The sequence below is a fragment of the Ricinus communis genome, chromosome 5 (assembly GCF_019578655.1).
Source record: "Ricinus communis isolate WT05 ecotype wild-type chromosome 5, ASM1957865v1, whole genome shotgun sequence".
NCBI lineage: Eukaryota > Viridiplantae > Streptophyta > Magnoliopsida > Malpighiales > Euphorbiaceae > Ricinus > Ricinus communis.
In genome coordinates, this window is record NC_063260.1 from 3,961,617 (window position 1) to 3,982,306 (window position 20,690).

General features: G+C 26.8%; 1 protein-coding gene across 1 annotated transcript; it reads right to left on the reverse strand.

Annotated features, from left to right (window-relative positions):
* Window positions 1-6,967: 6,967 nt before the first annotated feature.
* On the reverse strand, window positions 6,968-8,302 carry LOC8268116 (geranylgeranyl pyrophosphate synthase 7, chloroplastic). Its single transcript, XM_002531145.4, has one exon. It carries the CDS (start codon window positions 8,217-8,219, stop codon window positions 7,101-7,103), a length of 1,119 nt encoding a protein of 372 aa, XP_002531191.1. The 5' UTR covers window positions 8,220-8,302; the 3' UTR covers window positions 6,968-7,100.
* Window positions 8,303-20,690: the final 12,388 nt, after the last annotated feature.

Consider the following 20,690-nt stretch of genomic DNA (forward strand, 5'->3'; position numbering starts at 1 on the left):
ATGGCAAAATGTATAAGTAGATGCCTAAAGTTATTTTAATATCTTAATTTTTAATTTAACTTATTTTAATAACTTAATAGACATGAAATTTGGTTTTAATAATATTAGAACATCTAAATTTCAATACATATAAACATTTTGGATGAAATCATATGTAAAACAATGTTTGAATATCATAAAAAAATTACAAGTTGAGGATTATCTAAAGTTAAAGTATTCAACGGGTCATTATTCCTATTAGACCTATTATTGTAGGTAAAAGTACTTGCGACACTGGTGTCATATGACACAGAATTGACAACGATATTTGAGTGACTAAATAATTAAAATTTTGGATGTTGGAATATGCATTTAGTCATTTGGTATTGGTCATTTTGGTACTATATAACTAACTTTTATGTTCCAATTAAAGAAAAATAAACAAAAGGAAAATCAATAAAACTTTTTCTCTTTTCCAGTTTGAACGGGCACAGGTTGCCAATTTTGATTGGAAAGACAGATAGAACTTTAACCAGCTGATGTCTCCTTGTAATTTCGGTTGGTTTCATGAACCGAAACCGTTAATCGGCTGATTTCGTATTAAACGCAACCTATGGGCTGATCTAAGTTTGATGTTTTATTTTTGGGCAGCCTCTGGAAAAATTAAAGATTAGAAAGAAATAGTCGGGCCATTATAATAGAATAACTTGGCAGCTGGTTGGTAATTGGTTTCCTTGAGAAAAAAAAAAAAAAAAGAAATTATACAAAATTATACAATCTAACTGTATGCTGAGTCCTTGGCGACTAATCAAAATGAGGAAACTGAGGAAAAAGAATTTATAGACAAAAAGAGTCAAGCCAGAACCTAAACAAAGAAAGACTGAAAAATAGTTTCAAAAATTCAAAAAAATACATTTTCTATAATGACCAATTCACCACATTCAAAGCTTCTCATTTCTCCAATTTTTTAAAGTGTGCCGTTTTTGACTGCTGATAAACTTTTCCATTTTAGATTGCTGAGGCAGTGAGCAGTCTTAGAAGTTGTGCTGTACTTTCTCTGATCTCCATACATTCAGATATATTATGATATTCTTACCATTTCTTATCATTCTAAAATAAATTGAGTCGCATCGCTGTCAAATTTGCCTACTAATACTGTAAATTGACTGAAATTATAAATGATTTTGCAGATTAGACTTATTTACCATTAAAAGACTTGTTAAAAGTTGCATTTACATAGTATTTTGTTAATTCTGTAAAATTCATGTATGAATCTAAAATTTATATACTTTAAATAGAATATAAGTTAATTTAATATTTTATATAAATAAAATATTATAAAATTGGTTATAGCTAAACTAAATTATGACAAAATAGGTAAAATTTTTAAATAAATTTTACATTAGTAAGTTAATATATTTTATAACACCAAAATGTTTTTTTCAATTTCATCATTTTTATTTTATTTTATCTCTCATGGCTTCTTTTTTTTAAATAAATTAATTCTTTTATAGATTTCAATCCAACATAGTATTAAGTTAGAATGTTGACTATTGAACTTATATAATTCAAATAATTCTCATATTGCCATAAATATTTGAAAGGGAAAAGGAAGATATTTCTTTAATCACTGAATTGCTTCAAATAAATTTCAAAATGCTATATTTCCACTTATTCATCCTTATTAAAATACTCTATAGTGATGATAGGATGTTGAGTACCCACGTGATAACCTATAATTTTACTTGAATTTGTCAACTTTATTCCTCAAATTTCAACCTCAATTTAAAAACAAACTAGTTGATATTATTTTAATTATAAAATTAAATTTATAAATAAAATTTTTAATATGTAATATTTATTTACAATATTATAAAAATAACAGTAAATTAAATATTTATAAATGTCATTCTTAATTTCTTAAAAATTTATTAAATTTTATTTTAAATTCTATTAATTGATTTTAATATTAAATAAATTAATACTATCAATATAATTGATATTACTATCTTTTAGGATTAGATTTATATAATTAAGAATTTAATTATTAGTTAATATAATATTAAAATATTATTTTCTAAAATTAAAATTCTATATCTAATTAGAAAAATAATTCATCAGTTAATATAATATTAAAATATAATTTATATGCTATTTTATAGGATAGAGTTACAATTGTTATCTAATTAGAAAATTAATTTATCAGTTAGTCTAATCTTAAAATATAATTAATGATATTTTTTAAGATTATAATTAATATTTTAATTAGAAATATAACTTATTTATCAATAAATTAATAAAAAATATAAAATTACACATAAACTTGAATTCCATGTGCTAGTTCCATGTGTTAAAAATAATACATATAAACTTTATGTATGTAACAAAATTGAAGGTATCAGAAATTAACATATACTAATCGTTTACTTGTATGTGCACGACCGTTATTATTATACGATTATAAGATTAAATTTTAAAATAAAATTTAATAAAAATTTTAATATTTAATATTTTATTTATTATATTTTTAAAATAACAATAAATTAGATATTTTAAATTTTTCTTATGAACTTTTTGATATTTTAAGATTTTATTAGTGTACAAATATAAAAAATGTTCTAAAATATCTATTAATTAATTTTAATATAATATAAATTAATATTATAAATAAAATTAATATTACTATTTTTAAAATTAAAAATTATTATATAATTTAAAAAGTATATCTAATAGTAAATACATAAAATATTAATTTTTAAAATTAGAATCATTATCTAATTAGAAAACTAATTTATCAGTTAATATAATATTAAAATATAATTAATATACTATTTTTAAGATAATTATTATTTAATTAATAAACTAATTTATTATTAATGTACTATTTTTTAGTATTAGAATAGTGTTTAATTAGGAATGTATTTTATTAATCAATAAATTAATAGAAAAAGTTACACAATTTATATATATTAATTTTTGTGAGACTTAAATTTTTTTTGACACTGGTTAATTTTTGATATGTATGCTTAATTTTTGATACAATTTTTTTTTTATTTTGGCATGTGTATTTATCTTTGACACATGAAATTCAAACTTATTTATAATTTTATGATTTTTTTCTATTAATTTATTAATTAATAAGTTGCATTTCTAATTATACACTGACTCTAATTTTAAGAAATAACATATTAATTATATTTTAATATTATATTAACTAATAAATAGTCTCCTAATCAAATAATGATGCTAATTCTATTCTAAAAAATAATATATTAGTTAAATTTTAATACTATATTACTTAATAAATTAATTTTTTAATTAGATAACAATTCTAATTTTAGAAAATAATATTTTAAATTATTTTTAATATTACATGCAGTAATAAATTAATTTTTATTTATATGATATATTTTTAATTCTAAAAAATAGTAATATCAATTATATTGATTGTATTAGTTTATAATTAATAAATATTTTTAAAATAATCTTTATATTATTGTACAAATTAAAATTTAAAAATTTAAAAAAAAATAAAAAATTTTGAAATAGTTAGTTTGCTATTATTTTTTAAGATATTATAAATTAACATTAAAAATTAAATTTTTATTAAATTATATCTATCGACTTGATTTTATAATTGAAATAATAATAACGGCCGTGTAATGAATGGGCAAATGATTAATTATATAAATTTAAATTTCACTTGTCAAAAATAAATACACATATCAAAATAAAAATTTAAAATGTCAAGAAAAAAAGATAAAAAATAATATATATATATATATATATATATAGAGAGAGAGAGAGAGAGAGATAGTAGGTGACCACATACCTTGAACCAAATATTTGACTTTGTCTTTGTGGAAAAGAAAGTAACAAATATTGGAGGCAATAAATTTGAGTCGTCTATAATTGAGATGAAAAGAATCCATGAAATGGGTCACATCCATGGAGATTGAAAGAATGTCCTGAAAATTCAAAAATAGAAATTGGAAAGCTATTCTTCTAAATACTTAGTTCTGAAGTGGCAACTGAATAAATAATTTTCATTGGAAACTCCTCAGCAGTAATTTCACATCAACTATCTTTAATAATTGTATTTTGTTTCGACCGATAGTTGGTAACTGATAACTAATAATCGATAGTTGTTAAACGAAACTGTTTGTTACAATTTTATTAAGTTATTAATTTTAGTTGCTATTGTTAATTTATTAAACAATTATTGATGTATAATCTTATAATATTATTTTCAATAATAAAAATTAATAAAAAATTAACTTATAGCAATTATTTTTGTTTAGCTTGATTATATTTATTATTGATAATATTTATATTAATTATTTTAAAATTTAAATTCCAGTGAAAAAAATTAACTTTAGATGTCATAATTATAATAATTATAATTATTTAATTATTAAATATAATTTAAAATAATTATCATAAATATAAAAATTTAATTAAATGATATTATCTCAGAATAAATTATTATTATTATGGATAATATTGTCCAAACAAATAAAAAATTATATCAGCTATCGGTTGATACAAAAAAGACTTTAAAATAAAGCTGATAGAACTAAATCAATTATCAATTATTGATTCTTAAATTTTATTAGACGAGTTTAATATAACTGTTGAATGAAAACAACTCTAAATTAAACAAAATCTCTAAACCAATTGATTTTTCAAGATTACAAAAACTTAATAAGAAAAAATAAATATTTTCAAGTTTGACTCAAAACCCAATTGATTTTTCTTTTTTCAGAAAACCAAAACTTATAATGTAAAGTATTGAGGAGTTTTCTTAATAATTACTTAAAAAGGAAAAAGTAAATAACTAAATATAAAGAATGCCCTTCACGTGGACATCTTAATTGAAATCAGTCTCCCATGGATTAAGGGCGTTCTACATATGGTTTATATAACCCTGTGAGAAGATTTCAAACAAAATATTCGAGTGATCATAAGAGAAAAGAAACAATCTCAGATAATTGTTTATTACCTTATGAGATTTGACTTGTTTATTTATATATCACTAGCGAAATGCATATTTATATTTTTGAATTTTGGCCAATCAGTTATTTTAATACTTTAATTTTTAATTTAATTTAATTAACACCTAAATTTATTTTTTAGTGATATTTTAACATTGTTTAATATGTGTCTTCGTTCAATGCGCCCATATGTATTACACAAAGATGTTTAAATATTACTAAAAATAAAATTCAAGTAAATATTAGGTTAAATTAAAATTTGAGTTTATTTAGATATTAAAAAATTAAAAATCATATGGCTATTAGATTAAATCGAAAGTTTAAATGTTAAATTGACTAATCGATACAAATTTAGAGCATAAATATATATTTAGTGTATATATCATTTCACAAAATAATTCTTATAGTGGTGATCTATTAAGTCAAAACATACACATTTAGTCAATTTGTTGAGATGTCATTGTTATGAGGGACTAGAGTATTTTACAATATAAATCTTAAGCCTTATGTAAACTAAGAAATCAGAAATTAAACTGTTAGATAATATGCATTGTGTTATTTTCACATTTGATTTCTAGTAATTACTGAATAAATGAAGAAGTGTAAAGTGCACTAATATATTTGAGGAGTGACCGACAAAGGGGGCAAGAGGAGGCCACCGCCCCCCTAAATCATTTTTAATAAAAGATCTATTACTAATTCTCATATTCCAAATTTTACCCTATATATTTCTATAATTCTTTCAATTCCCCCCTAAAAAAACTTCTTAAAAATATTGTTTTTACTAATATTATTCATATTTCAGTTTATGTCTCAATATACTTTCTAAGAATTTATAATCTATCTTCCAAAATTTTAATGCTTCATCCGCCGGTAGATTTGAATTTAAATTCAACCAACACAAACTGTCTTATGAAAAAAAGAGTAAAATGAATGAATGAATGAACGGAATTTCAACACTTAAAACTTGCATGTATTCTTTTTAGCAATATAAGATCTTTAACAAAGACAATATTCATTTTTAGTTTTATTTATCTTTCTATTGTTAATTTTCCTCGATTGAGTTTTAAACTCAGAAATTTCATAGCCTTAAAAACAACTCTACCATCATCAAATTAGTATTTTGACACTTATAAATTATACATTCTTTATCCTTTAGCAATCTAAAATCTTTAACAAAAACAATTTTCTTCATTTATTTTGGTTTTATTTATATTTCTTTCATTAATTATTTTTTCGATTGTTTCAAACTCAATTTCTCAGAGTCTTAAAACCAACTGTAATACCAACAAATTAGTGTTTATTTGTATATTGCTACTACTTTTATTATTGATTACTTGTTAAGTTAGGTCTTATTAATTTGTAAGAAAGTTTTTAGTTTGTTTCACTCTTTAAGATTCGATTTAGGTGGCGTAGATATGCTCACGGATAGTGAAGTGTCTTGTTGTGATATGCGAGCCATCACTTTTTAGGCTCCCCACCTTACTTCTTGGGGTTTATACTGAAAGGATATGCATAAATTAGCTTAGAATATCGGATTAATATTAAGCTAATTCGACCAAATACCATTATGGGGGTTACAAATATATCATAAATAATGTATATAATATATATATAGTCTAAAGATTATATTATAATTACACTCTTGAAGTTGGTGTAACTATTTATTTTAATGAATAGGCAACTATATTCCTAGTATATATAATTATATCGATCACTCACCCATACTTAGATTTGATAACACCCAATTGAATATAATAAAATACTAAATTAAACATACATTCACTACTTAAGAAAAAAGAAAAGCATTCCGTGACCCTTATCTTTGCACTTAGCGACGCATCTTTTCGTCGCGATAAATATGTCAGCATAAAGTCTGAACGTCCCACTCGCGTCTCTAATTCTCCATGGAGACAAAAACAAGAACGCAAATAATGTTGCCAGTAAAATAACAATAACGACGCTAATTTTATTTTGCGTCGTCAGTTTACGAATTAAAATGAAATATATCTGTATATATAAGATTAAATATCATCAAACAAAACACTTGATCAAGAGACGAATTAATCGTACAAATAATAAGATTATTACCACCAAAGAAAAAGAGAAAAAGAAACAAAAAAAGAATTAATTTTGTCGGCTGGCAATATAGTTAGCAAAATGGTATAATGGAGCAGCCTTAGCAGAATCAAAATAAGCAAGTTCTTGATTAGCTTGATCTACCAACTTAGCAGCAAGTTTCCTAGCCTCATCGATTCCCATAAGCTTTGGATATGTCGCCTTATCGGTGATCAAATCCTTGCCGGCCGTCTTTCCCAGCTCTTCCGATGACTTGGTCACATCCAAAATATCATCAACAACTTGAAACAGCAGCCCGATACACCTTGCATATTTCCTAACCCTTTCCACACTTTCATCATCAGCTCCTCCCAGTATCGCCCCACAGACAACTGATGCTTCTAAAAGCTTGGCGGTCTTGTGAATATGAATATACTCCAAATCACTAACACTGACGTCTTTACCTTCACTGTCGATATCCACTATCTGCCCTGCGACTAACCCTTCCGATCCAACCGCTGAACCGAGTTCGGCTATGGCTCTAACAACTCTGTCAGGCGAAACGTTCTTGGTTGACCTGGCAACATGTTCAAAAGAGAAAGAAAGAAGTGCATCGCCTGCAAGAATTGCTGTTTCTTCACCAAACATCTTGTGGTTAGTGGGTTTTCCTCGTCGAAGATCATCGTTGTCCATACAGGGAAGATCATCGTGGATTAGTGACATAGTATGGATCATTTCCATTGCGCATGCTGCTGGCATAGCTGTTGCCTCATCTCCTCCTACTAATTCACAAGCAGCTATACATAAAACTGGCCTTACGCGTTTCCCTCCTGCTAGAAGAGAGTATCTCATGGCGTCATGGATTTTTACTGGATTCTGAAGTGGAATTGCCTCATCTAATGCCTTGTTAACGTGTTTCGCTTTGGTTGCCATGTATTCTTCAAATGGGAATGCAGGGAGAGGGATCTTTGGTGCGATTATTTTGATGGGTTCCTGAGCTGCCGCTGCCGCGGAGGAGTTTGAAACCACCATCACCCTGGTGGCGGTGGCGGTGAGTTTTGTTTTGGCAGGAACCAGAAACTTGAGGTTGGCAAGTGGGACTTTGGAATGGTTCTTGAGGCCATTAAAGGATGACTTCTTGAGAAGTAGTGAAGTTTCACAGCTAGGGATGGTTGCTGAGAAGGCCATGTTGAGAGGGAAAATTTGAGAAATTGATCAAAGGATCTCTAATTTTGTTGCTGTTGTTAGTGGTGATGGTACTGAGGATAGTTTCTTTGTATTTATAAGCAAGAAGACTATAAACAATTCAAAGTTAGGGTGCCAAGACTCTTGCTACTCATTATTCCTTTTGATACAGTTTTGGACTCTTTGGGCTTTGCAATTCTTGGCTTTATTCGTTGCTTTTTCTTGATATGTATTTTTTTTTTTCTTTTTGCTTTCGTGGTTGTTTCTTGGTGGCTTTATTTATTTATTTATACTTTTCAATGAATCATAAAGACCCTTGAGTTTGCTTTGTAGATAGATTGTTTTGGAAAATATGGAAAGTTTAAAATGAAATCAAAACGTGGGCAGATGTTTGAAGAATTGACAATTTCTATTAATTCCTTATCATGAGAATTTGAGAAATTTTTAGATAGAATTTCTACCCATAGTTAAAACAACTTATCTATTAATTATTGTATTTATATTAATTAATTTTTAATCATAAGTAATTAATTATAATAAATAAATCATTTAATATAAATATAATACTTAATAAATAATATTTTATATTATTATGTAATTAATTTTTTTATATAAATAACGTGGTAGACCGAATATATATCACATTTTTTTAATAATAATAATAATAAATCAGATAGTCTCCTTCCACTACTCTTTATGTATCAACTCTCTTATTTTCTATTTTAATTGAGATTTTTGACCGGACCAAAAATATAATAATTAAAATTTGATATTTAATGTTTGATAAAGTTGTTACATTAATTAAGTTGAGATTCATCTATGTTACTAATGAAGTTTCCGCCACAAAATTCATGGAATTAGAAAAATTTATTTTAACAAAAAAACAAAGTATTTATTATGGCAAAACCACTTTTGCCAAGAATACTTATAAAGTTGAGAATAAATGAAATACATAACATAAATTAATTTATTCATTTGCATATATATTATCCACTGTGACTACACTTTCTTTATCAATTACTATTACTATTACTATTATTATTATTATTATTATTATTTGGATGGCGGCATTATTTTATAGAGAAAGTAGTAAAAATGAAATTATATAATGTTATGGACTGCTGAGTAGTAGTTTATGGAGTGGCATGTGCAATAGTCACCGCTGCACTTTGTTGACCGATTGATTTGCTATTCGTGTGCAATCCGCAATCTACACACTGCTTTTATTTCAGTGCCCAAACATGAATTATTATTAATTTAATTTTAATGTGCATTTATTTCTGGCTGAAAATAGTTAATTAATTTAATTATAATCATACCCTTAACCTCACTACGAATATATATTTCAATATAAATTTGGATTTCCAAATAATTTATATATAACTAAGAAAAAATTAATCTCGATCTACTAGGTTAAGTTATTGGTCAATAGAGCTAATAGACCTATATATGAAAGTTGACTTTTGAAGAATTCTTATTATCTGTGTTCATGTCTTTTATACATATCAATAGTGTTGAATTGTTAATATGGGATTATTATATTTATTATAACTTGTTGTGTGCAACTTTTATTTTTATGATATTTTTTGCTAGTTAGATGTTTATTGTGGATTTCTTCTTATTATTATTAATTATAAAATATTTTAATTTAAAAATTAAAATTTCATTTATTTATTTAAAACATTTTATATATATATAAGTTTTATAAAATAACTAGTTTAATGTATGCTCTTTGAGCCAAACTTAATACAAATTATATGTATTTTATTTATGAATTAGTATTATATCATATTTTATGATGTAAAATATTATATTTTATATAATAATTATATTACTCAATTTTAATCTAACTAAACAATATGAGAGTATATTAATTTAAATTTAATATATTTAAATATCTAAATATTCTAAATCTATTTAATTTAAATATAATTTTCTGAATTTACGTAATTTAAATTCGAGACTAACACAATTGAAAACTTAATACTAATTGAACTTATAACTGATAAATGCTAGATTTAAAAGCTAAAATGATTCTAAAAATATAATTTGTTGACCCAAAGGTTTTATATGTGATCTTAATGATACAAAATATTATTACTACTAACAATCTTGTTTAGTATTATAATAGGTAATTTTTAATTATTATTGATGCATATAAATGAAGATGAAGATAAATGTGAAGATGGATTTAAGAGTAAAGGATTTGAATATTTGAGTCAATAAGTAATAAAGATGGAAAGATTGATATAACATATAAGGCAATGCAAATAGCATATGGGGTCAAGAAACTCATGTGGACATGGATGATCTCTATCGAATAAAATCAGTATGGTAAAGTTTGAAGAATAAACTGTACTACTTGTAAGAGTTTATAAGGAAAATCCATATATGGATAGATAGCTACATCGTCTACTTTCAAAAATAAAAATTGAAATATTTTTTGGAGCTAGAAAAATGGAGTTTCAGATTTTTTAGTGAATTATGCTCAAGCTGTCAAATTGGACTACAACAGATGAGATCAACTAGAACTAGTGGCATTATTTCTACAAGAGGTGTTTTAATATGTCACTCTCCATATTTATAGATATGGGAGTCTAGTTTCATATGGAAAAGTATTACATCAATCCAAGGTGTATGGAAAGTGCAATAGCCGAAATACTGAAGCATGTCCAAACTGTCAAGACTAGATGGGCAATAAAATATTTTGATTTTTTGGAGTATGAAGATTGCCGATTTTGGCGTTTCTAAAAACTATACTTGTATTGTATTGATCAAAGTTTCTAACAAAAAAAAAAGATTTACCATTTGGAGTTATATAGCTCAATATTTCAAGTTTTTAAATGGTCATACCCGTGACTGAAAAGTAAGAAATCCATAAAAGCATTCAGAGTCAACATTCCTAGCCATAAAAGTAGCCATTCACGGCCATGAAGAAATCTTTCTAGTTGTGAAAGAAATTTCCCAAGCTGTGAACAAGAGTTTCCAGCCATGAATAAATCTTTCCAGCAGTGAAGAAAAAGTTCACGCTTGTGAATGATGGCAACTCTTCATAATCTTCAAGAAATTGCAGTAGAGGTGACGACCAAAGTTCCCAAGCCGTGAAACCAAAGTTCCTAACTATGAACAAAAATTTCCAGCCGTGAAAGCAGGCTTTCTAGCAGTGAAGAATTGTTCATGGCCATGACGAGTTTCAGTTTTTTACGCTGATACTTTATGACCGTGAAGGATTTTTCCCATCCATGAAGCTGTATTTTAAAAGTTGTTACACCGACTATATTTGCATTTAATTAGAGTATATAACGGCTCTATTTTACTTATAACTATTTAAACATCATTTCTTAGTGTTCTAGAAAAAATAAAAGCATTTACTTGAGCCTCCCATTTGTTATATCTCTCAACAATCTCTATTTCTTCATTAAATTCTTCTTGTATTGAAGATTCAAGAGAGGATTTGAATCTTTTGGGTAGTTAAGTGATTAATTTCTATATTCAAAGCTCAAAAGTGTTAAGTTGAAAACTTAGGTTTGAATGTAAGGGATTAATTACTCTTGTAACTAAGATTGAAAATTTTAAATTAGGTTAAAATGTGAGCCTTGAGAAAACACTTGGGTTAGAGTATTATCCATAGAAACACTTGGGCTTGAGTGTTAGGCCATATAAAATACTTGGATTTAAGTGTGAGCTATTGAAACACTTGTAAGAAATTTGAATTTGAGCTTGGAAACACTTGAGTTTGATCTTACATTCATAAAAGAATCATTGATAGTAAAAATTTTAAATGAATCTTGAGGAATGGATGTAGGCAAGGAGTTGACTAAACCACTATAAACTCTTAAGTTTGATTTTTCCTTCCCTAAGCTCTTTCAATTTACATGTATTTATTTTATTGCTTGCATTCTCATATTGGATCGATTAATTGCTTCTGCTAATATTGGTTTTAATATTCAAATTTTTTAATGCAAATTTTTTTAATTTAAATTGATTTTTGTAAACAACCAATTCACCCTTCTCTCGATTGCCATAAAGTATTTCATAACTATTGATAAAATAATATAATATTTTGACGACATTTAATTATCATATTATATTAATAGTGTAATAGTAGGAAATATTAACGAGTCTTTTACATAAATACTTCTTTTTTTAATATTGATAACATTTGTAATTCAATAAAAGAAATTTATAACATTCCTCTTTCAAGCTTAACTTTTTACAAAAATATATATATTTTATTAATTTGAATGTTACAACCTTCTGCCCTCTGACTTTTCTAATTTTATTTTTAAGCAATCTTGCAATTATGTCCTCACTCATAGCATTTGTAAATTATAAAAGATACAACATAAAGCAAATGAAAATAGGTCTTTGCCTTACAACACTGGCTTTCTTGTCACAGATCTTTTCCGACCTACTAATCTATTGCCTATTTGTATAAAATCAAGTTTTGTTTCTAATAATTTATAATTTATTCAGGAGTAAAAAATATTTCATTGAGTAGAAAGTATTTAAAGTAATAAAAAAAAACCAAAACTTTTTTTTCAAAATATAATAAAAGAACATATCCTTTTAAAAATATAAAATAAAAAAATTCTCTTTCTCTCTCTCTCTCTATATATATATATATTATTAAGTATAGAAATAGTGGATGCATAAGACAACAAACAATCTAATTTTAATAAAGAAAACATTCTTAAATTGTTGTTGCACTAAGAATAAAATGATTAATACTTGAATCTTCACTGTAACTTTTTCTTACCAAATTTTGCCTACAAAAATAGGAAACGACTGTGTCATAAAAACTCATAAAATCACCACTATAAACCTTACAAATATTTATACTACCTATAAAATTCAGAAATTAAAATTAAGAATCCATAATCTAGACTATTGTCTTCAACCAAAAATTTCAATTAAAAGTTAAATTACTATGCAAGATAAAAAAATGTAAGAACTATTTTTATCTTGAAATATCAGAACAAAAATCAAAAGAAAAAAACTAATCATTATAGATCTGAAAGCCAACCAAACATCAACTAAACTCATTAAAATTAAATAAACATTAACCAACCATCAACTAGATCATTCAATATGACTCCAAACCTCCTTCTCTTTTAGAAATATTCTGAACTAAAACTCTCATGCTGCATAATTCTTGCTTCTAAATATGATAGCCAAAATCTTTATAGATACCCTTCCAAAAGAATTCTCTATAATCATTCTTCGAAAATGAAAAAATCTCAAAGCCAAAATTGTTGATCAGAAATTAATCAATCCAATTTATCATATTCAATTTTTTTTGATAAAATTAAATATGTAAACTAAAAAAGTCGAAATTGAAACAACTTGAACCCAGAATAATTCAAATTTAAAATTATTCAAGAGCAAAGTCATCTAAAACTAAAACAATTTGAGGTAAATTAATTTAATATTGAAATAATTAAATATCCAAATATCCTGAATCTATATAATTTAAGTTTAATTTTTTGAATTACATAACTTAAACCCGAGACTAACACAGTCGAAAATTCAATACTAGTAGAACTTCTAACTGAGACATGTTTGATTCAAAATCTAAAATGATCCCAAATATAAATATTTAGTAAAATAATATAATATCTTGATTGTATTATACTATTAGTGTAATAGTAGGAAACATTAATGAATCTGTTACACAAATATTAGTACCAATGACATTTATACTACAATAAAAAAACTTTACAAAAATCCCCTTTCAAACTTAACTTCTTATAAAAATACATTTGTTTTTTGTAAATTTGAATGTTATAACCTTATTTTTATACTCTAACTTTTGCAACTTCATTTTACTGTATACATAACGTCATATGTGAAGACATGACTATATCTATGCATTGAAACTAGTGATAGTCTTTTATTTTCATGCAATCTTGCATTTATGTCCTCACTCACACAAATCAATAGCATTTGTACATTATAAAAAAATACAGCATGAAGTAAATGAACTTCGGTCTTTGCCTTACAACACTAGCTTTCTTGTCATGGATCTTTTCCTACCTACTAATTTATTGCCTATTTGTACAAAATCAAGTTTTGTCTTTAATAGTTCATAATTTGTCAAACACCATGAGTAAAAAGTGTTTTCTTTGGACAATGAATGAAAAGTGTTCAAAGTAATAAAAACACAACAAAAACGTTTTTTTTTTTTTCAAAAAATAATAAAAGAATATATCATCTTAATGTTTCTATTATATATATATAAACGGGGGATGCATGAAACAACAAATAAACTATTTTTAATAAAGAAAAATTCTTAGAAATTAATGATTCACTAAGAATAAAATGATTAATACTCTTCATTGTAATTCTTTTTTTATCAAATTTTGTCTACATAAGTAGGAAATAACTATACCACAAAAAATCATAAAATCATCTCTATAAACCTTACAAATATATATACTACCTCTAAAATTTAAAAACTAAAGTTAAAAATTCATAATTTAGACTTGTATCTTCAACTAACAATTTCAATTAAAAGGTATATTACTGCACAAGATAAAGAAATCCAAGAACCATTTCTGTCTTAAAATAACAGAACAAAAATCAAAAGAAAAAAACCAATCATTATAAATATGAAAGTCAATCAAACATCAACATCAACTAACCATCGACCAATTCATTCAATGCGACTCCAAAGCTCCTTCCATTTAAGAAACATTCTGAATTGAAACTCCCATGCGGTATAATTCTTTCTTGTAAATTTGATATCCAAAGTCTCTGTAAACACCCTTCCAAAAGAATTCTCTATAGGCATTCTTTTAGAATCAAAAAATCTCAAAGCCAAAATTATTGATAAGAAATTAATCAACTCAGAATAAAAAAAAAGTGAAAGTAGCCTAAAAACTTTGAATGGTAGAAGCAAAAAGAAAACTGACAAAAATTCAAAGATTCGACTATGAATTCCAAAGGCAGGCTCTTATACCGTGACAAAGTTTGATAAATGACTGAATACCCCTCTCTTTGAGAATTTTTTCAGTAAATAAGAGTTTTTTACAACCTAATTTAGGCAAGAATATATATACAACTATTATACTAATTACTGCAAATCTACTTTAGATATGTATACAACTAATACTCAGATTATTATACAGCTAATACATAGATTGTGGTCAATTAGATCCTATACTCAGATTATTATACAGCTAATACATAGATTGTGGTCAATTAGATCCTATAATCTCATCCATAATTTTTGCCATAATCTTTGCAATTGATAATCCACAATCTTTGCCACAAATAGTTTCCTTTGTGTTGGTAACTGCTAAGATAATTATCCTTAATAAATAAACTTAATTAATAATAATTATTGTAAATAATATGAATAAGTTTAATGGGTTTGAGTCAACCCGTCATGAGTGACCCGACCTAAATTGCAATATCTCATACTCGCACAAGACTAGTAGAGCACATTGTAAGACTCTCTAAATCTAAAAAATATTCAAACTTTCATACTAGTAAATGGGTTGTGTGACCTAGCATGCAGACCTGAACTTGGAAGCTTATCGTTATGTATTTGTTAGGAATAACATAATAGCTTCAACTCTAAACAAAAATAAGAAATAATTATCTATTCTCGCAATGCCCTAGACTTATCCTATTGAGTTATTATATCATCTCTTAATCTCTTAAAGAGCATATTTTGTATATATTAATTATGCATATTCATTAATCGAGTCATTCTTCTATTAAGTGAAAAGACTGACTAGCCAACAAATATACTTGACAAGGTCTTCCTTTTTCACTCAAGATTTACAATTCATATGTAGCTGCTTTCTTAGACATGTTCCATTGGCCGAATCATCCATAACCATAGGTAACATATTAAGACAACAAAATACCAAATATAAAATACAAATACGAGTAAAAAGTATAAGGGTACACATATGAAGATACTTGCTATCCTCAAGGTATCACACAATGGAGAAGCAATGGATTATTCTTCCACTACCTTCTTGATCAAATAAGCATACATGGTATAAATTGCATGTTCCAGTATTTTCTATTTCCATGATGTTTAATAAAGTATTGTACATATCTAAGTTCAATATCTACTTAGCACCTAACCTGGATTTTTTTAAGTTCTCACTTTTAGTATGTTAAAACTAAGAATTCAAATTTAGCTTTCACATGTTATTTGGATGTGGGCAATCCAAATCAAATAGATATAATTTCATATCATTTTCGTTTGAGGTGAAAATCCTAAAATAATGTCTCATATCTTCTTGCAATTTAGTGCTAGAGATGATTACTCGCATGAGCAAGTCAATCTAAACATGTATTACATCCTTTTGTTTAGCTTTTTCAATAAAAGCAATATGTGATGTATATAACGTATTCATGAACATAATAAATGATTTACATTTATTTAAAATAGTACAATATAAAGTCGACAATGTTTGACAATCAATTATCTAGGTGTTACGCAATCCAAGAGAATTCACATGTGCAAGAAAAATATTTCTTAGTATTGGCTTAGTAAGGAGATCAACCACCATTTGATAAGTAGAAATATATTGTACTGCTACTTCTCATTTAGTAACAATGTTTCCAACGTAGTTGTACTTGGTATCGATATCTTTGGTTCTACTATGGTATCTGGAATCTTTCGTGAAAGCAATTGTTACTTCATTATCACAATAGACTATAATGACTCCATCACGATCATTTTAAAAATCCAAATTTCTAAAGAATCTTCTCATTAGAACCACTTCTTGCACATCAATTGAATATGCAATGAATTTGGCTTCCATAGTCGATAAAACTATGGTGTCTGTTTCTTACTACTCTAAGAAATTGCACATTTATTAAGTAAGAAAGCATAACTAGAGGTTTATTTATATTAATCAAGGTTTCCTCCCTAATCAGTTTTAGAATGCCGAATTAAATGCAATTCTTAATATTCTTTTTACAGCTTTCCAATGCTCTCGATTGGGATTTGATCGATACTGACTAACTAGCCCAACAATAAAACATATATCTGGACAAGTGCACATCATGACATATGTAAGACTTCCTATAACACTAGTATATGGTATAATGTGCATTTTCTTTCGTTCTTATGGATTTTTAGGACACATATTAAGATTCAAAACCTCACATTTTGGCACAAGAATATCCACTGACTTGCAACTATTCATATAGAAACGTTTTAAATCTTTTGGATATAATTCTCTTATGACAAAGCCAAAAGTTTCTTTGTACGATTTCTTTTAATTTGTTAACTCCCAATATATAGTCAATCTCACCCATATCTTTCATGTCAAAATGTGTGAATAACCATTTTTTGATATCCATTACATACTCTTAATTATTTCTAGATATTAAAATATCATCAACATAAAGAGATAGAATTGCAAATCTGTCATTGGATCTTTTAACATAAACATAGTGGTCCTCATCAATCATTTTAAAGTCATAAGTCAAAATAAATGGCTTTATGAACTCTGAGGTACCAATGTCTGGATGACTATTTTAGGCCGAATATTGATATTTGGAGCTTGCAAACGTTGCGCTCTTGACCTTTAACAACAAAACCTACAGGTTGTGCCTTATAGATTTCTTTATCTAGCTCTATATTAAAAAAAGTTGTTCTTACATCAATTTAATGCAATTCTAAATCTAAATGTGCAATAATAGCTAAGATCAAGCAAATGGAGGAAATTTGACAACAAGTGAAAAAATTTCCTTATAGTTTATACCTTCTTATTTGGTAGCCTTTCGCCACTAGGCAAGCTTTGTATTTATCAATAGAACCATCCACCTTACATTTTATTTCAATAATCAATTTATTTCCAATGGCTTTGCATCCTAATGGTAAGTCAACTAAGTCCTAAACTTGATTGACTTTTATAGATTCCATTTCTTCGTCCAATGCAACTTTCATTTTTTCTTTTGTAGGACACTCAAGTGTTTCTTTAACTGTGCTAGGTTCTTCAACATCATGAGGAGTGACAATGTAGGCCTCGTTTTCTATTTAAAAATGCCTTTTAGGAGTTTTAGAACGTGTACTCTTTCATAATTGAGGATTATTATCTTCAATAATTGAAATTGGCTCAGACACAACCTCAACACTCACACTCAATTGAAATGGGTGAAGTAGTTATGGTGCACTTCCACTGTCAAGAATAGGGCTAGGTTCCTCTTCTTGAGAAATAATTCTTTGTTGAATTGTACTAACTTCTCCTTCTTTTTCCATCTCATATAGATGATAGTCCTTATCCACATCTTTCTTTTTAGGAAATTTATCCTCAAGAAAAGTGACATCGCACAACTCAATTTTTGTAATCCTTCTATGAAAATCATCGCCTATAAATACATAACCTTTTGCGTTTTTAGAGTATCGTATAAACATATATTTCTTCCCTCTTGGTCCTAATTTATCAAATTTTTAAGAAGAGTCGAGAATGTATGTTATGGATCCCCATGGATGCAACTTATTCAAATTAGATTTCCTATTTGTCCATAAATTATAAGGTGTTGAGAAAATTGATTTTGAAGTTACACGGTTAGATTTATAGGCTGTTGTTAATAAAGCATCGCCCTAATACTATACTAGGAGATTAGCTTGAGCCATCATGGATCTAACTATTTATAGCTAGGTTTTGTTCTTATGCAAGGCAATATCATTTTGTTGCAAAATTCTTGAGGTTGTTATCTGTCTCATAATTCACTTTTCATGAAACAATTCCTTGAATCGGTCAGATAGACACACTTTCTCTCGATCGGTCTTTAAAGCTTTCACTTTCTTGTCTAGTTGATTCTCAACCTCATTTAAATATCTTTTTGCTTCATACTTGTGGGAGATCAAATAAATATGACCATATCGAATGTAGTCATCTGTAAAAGTAATAAAGTATGAGGCTCTATACCTTGCTTTAACACTCATTGGTCTACAAATGTTTGATTGTATAAAGCAAAAATCAGTTTGGGTGCCTTTTCCAAATGGTTTTCTGGTGGCCCTTCCTTGTAGGTAAAATTCACAAATAGGTAATGTAAATTTTTTATTTCATCCCAATAGACCATCACGGGCTAGTCTATTCATTCTATCTCAACGATATGTCCTAATTTAGCATGCCATAAACAAACAACCACGTCATGATTGTTAGATTTTATGGACAAGAAAAAATAAACATTATGATTACTATTACAATATATAGTATTTAATACCATAAAACTATCCATGATAAATCCACAACCATAAAACATTGTACCATAAGAAATCCTAACACAATCGTCATTAAAAATAAACCATATCCTAATTTTAGAAGAGTAACTACCAAGACCAAATTTCATAGAATATCAGGAGCATAAAGGACATCATAGGTATATGATTTAACTCTCTTGCAAATCCAATTTGAATGTGCCAATTTCCTTCATTTCAGCTCTTGTGTTGTTTCAAACATAATCCATTTTGTTTCTATTAGAATTCGACGAAATTTCATAAACACATTTCTGTCTCTAGTTATATGGTTTATGGCTCTTGAGTCTACAATCTAATTGGATGGGATCTAGTAAGCAAAACAGTACTAGAAACATAAATTTCAATCATATATTTATATGAGGAAGTAAGATAAGACGTTACCCTTCTAGGCTCAGTGCACTCATAAGCAAAGTGACCTAGCTTGCCACAATTGTAGTATGTCACTTTTGTCTTATCTTTTTTTCCACTGCGCTTTCCTCTTTTGCGCTTGTTTCCTTTCTTTAGTCTCAGACCAATGTCATGCATCTCGCCCTTGCCTTTCCAATTCTTATCAAGCTTCTTGCGCTTGTTCCCAGAAGCTTACTTGTAGCTTTCAACTACATAAGCTTGAGCATTGGGTTTAACAATCTTAAGGCGCTCATCCTCAAGCTTCAAGTGGCGCGCAATGTCAGCACATGTTTTGATATTCTCATTATAAGGCATGTTCACCTTCATGTGCTCCCAATTATTAGGTAGAGACCGAATAACAGCTTCAACTTGCTGCTCATCAGTGAGGATATGTCCAATTGACTTCAATTCTGTTATCATAGTATATTTCTTATGAGATACATATTTTCATGTCATCAAATAATACTAGTTGCTATAAACAACATGTAGTATCATTCAATTCATAAATACCAAACATAAAAAATATAAAATAAAAACAACAAATCTATCTCATTTGACTAATTTCAAAATAATACAAGTTAAAATGATATTCCTTTGGTATTTTTTAGGCATTACTTTTAATATATTGTTTTTAACAAAATTATGAAAAACATAAAAAAATTGTATAAATAAATTTTTTTGAACAGAAGTCATAAAAAAATTTGAAAAAGAAGTTATAATAATAATAATTTTTATAAAAAGAATTGTATCCCATGAAATTTCTTCAAAAAGAATTCTCATAAATTATAATAATATTTTGTAAGTTATATCATACTTTCCAAACTATGTAGCTACATGGTCCTATGGTC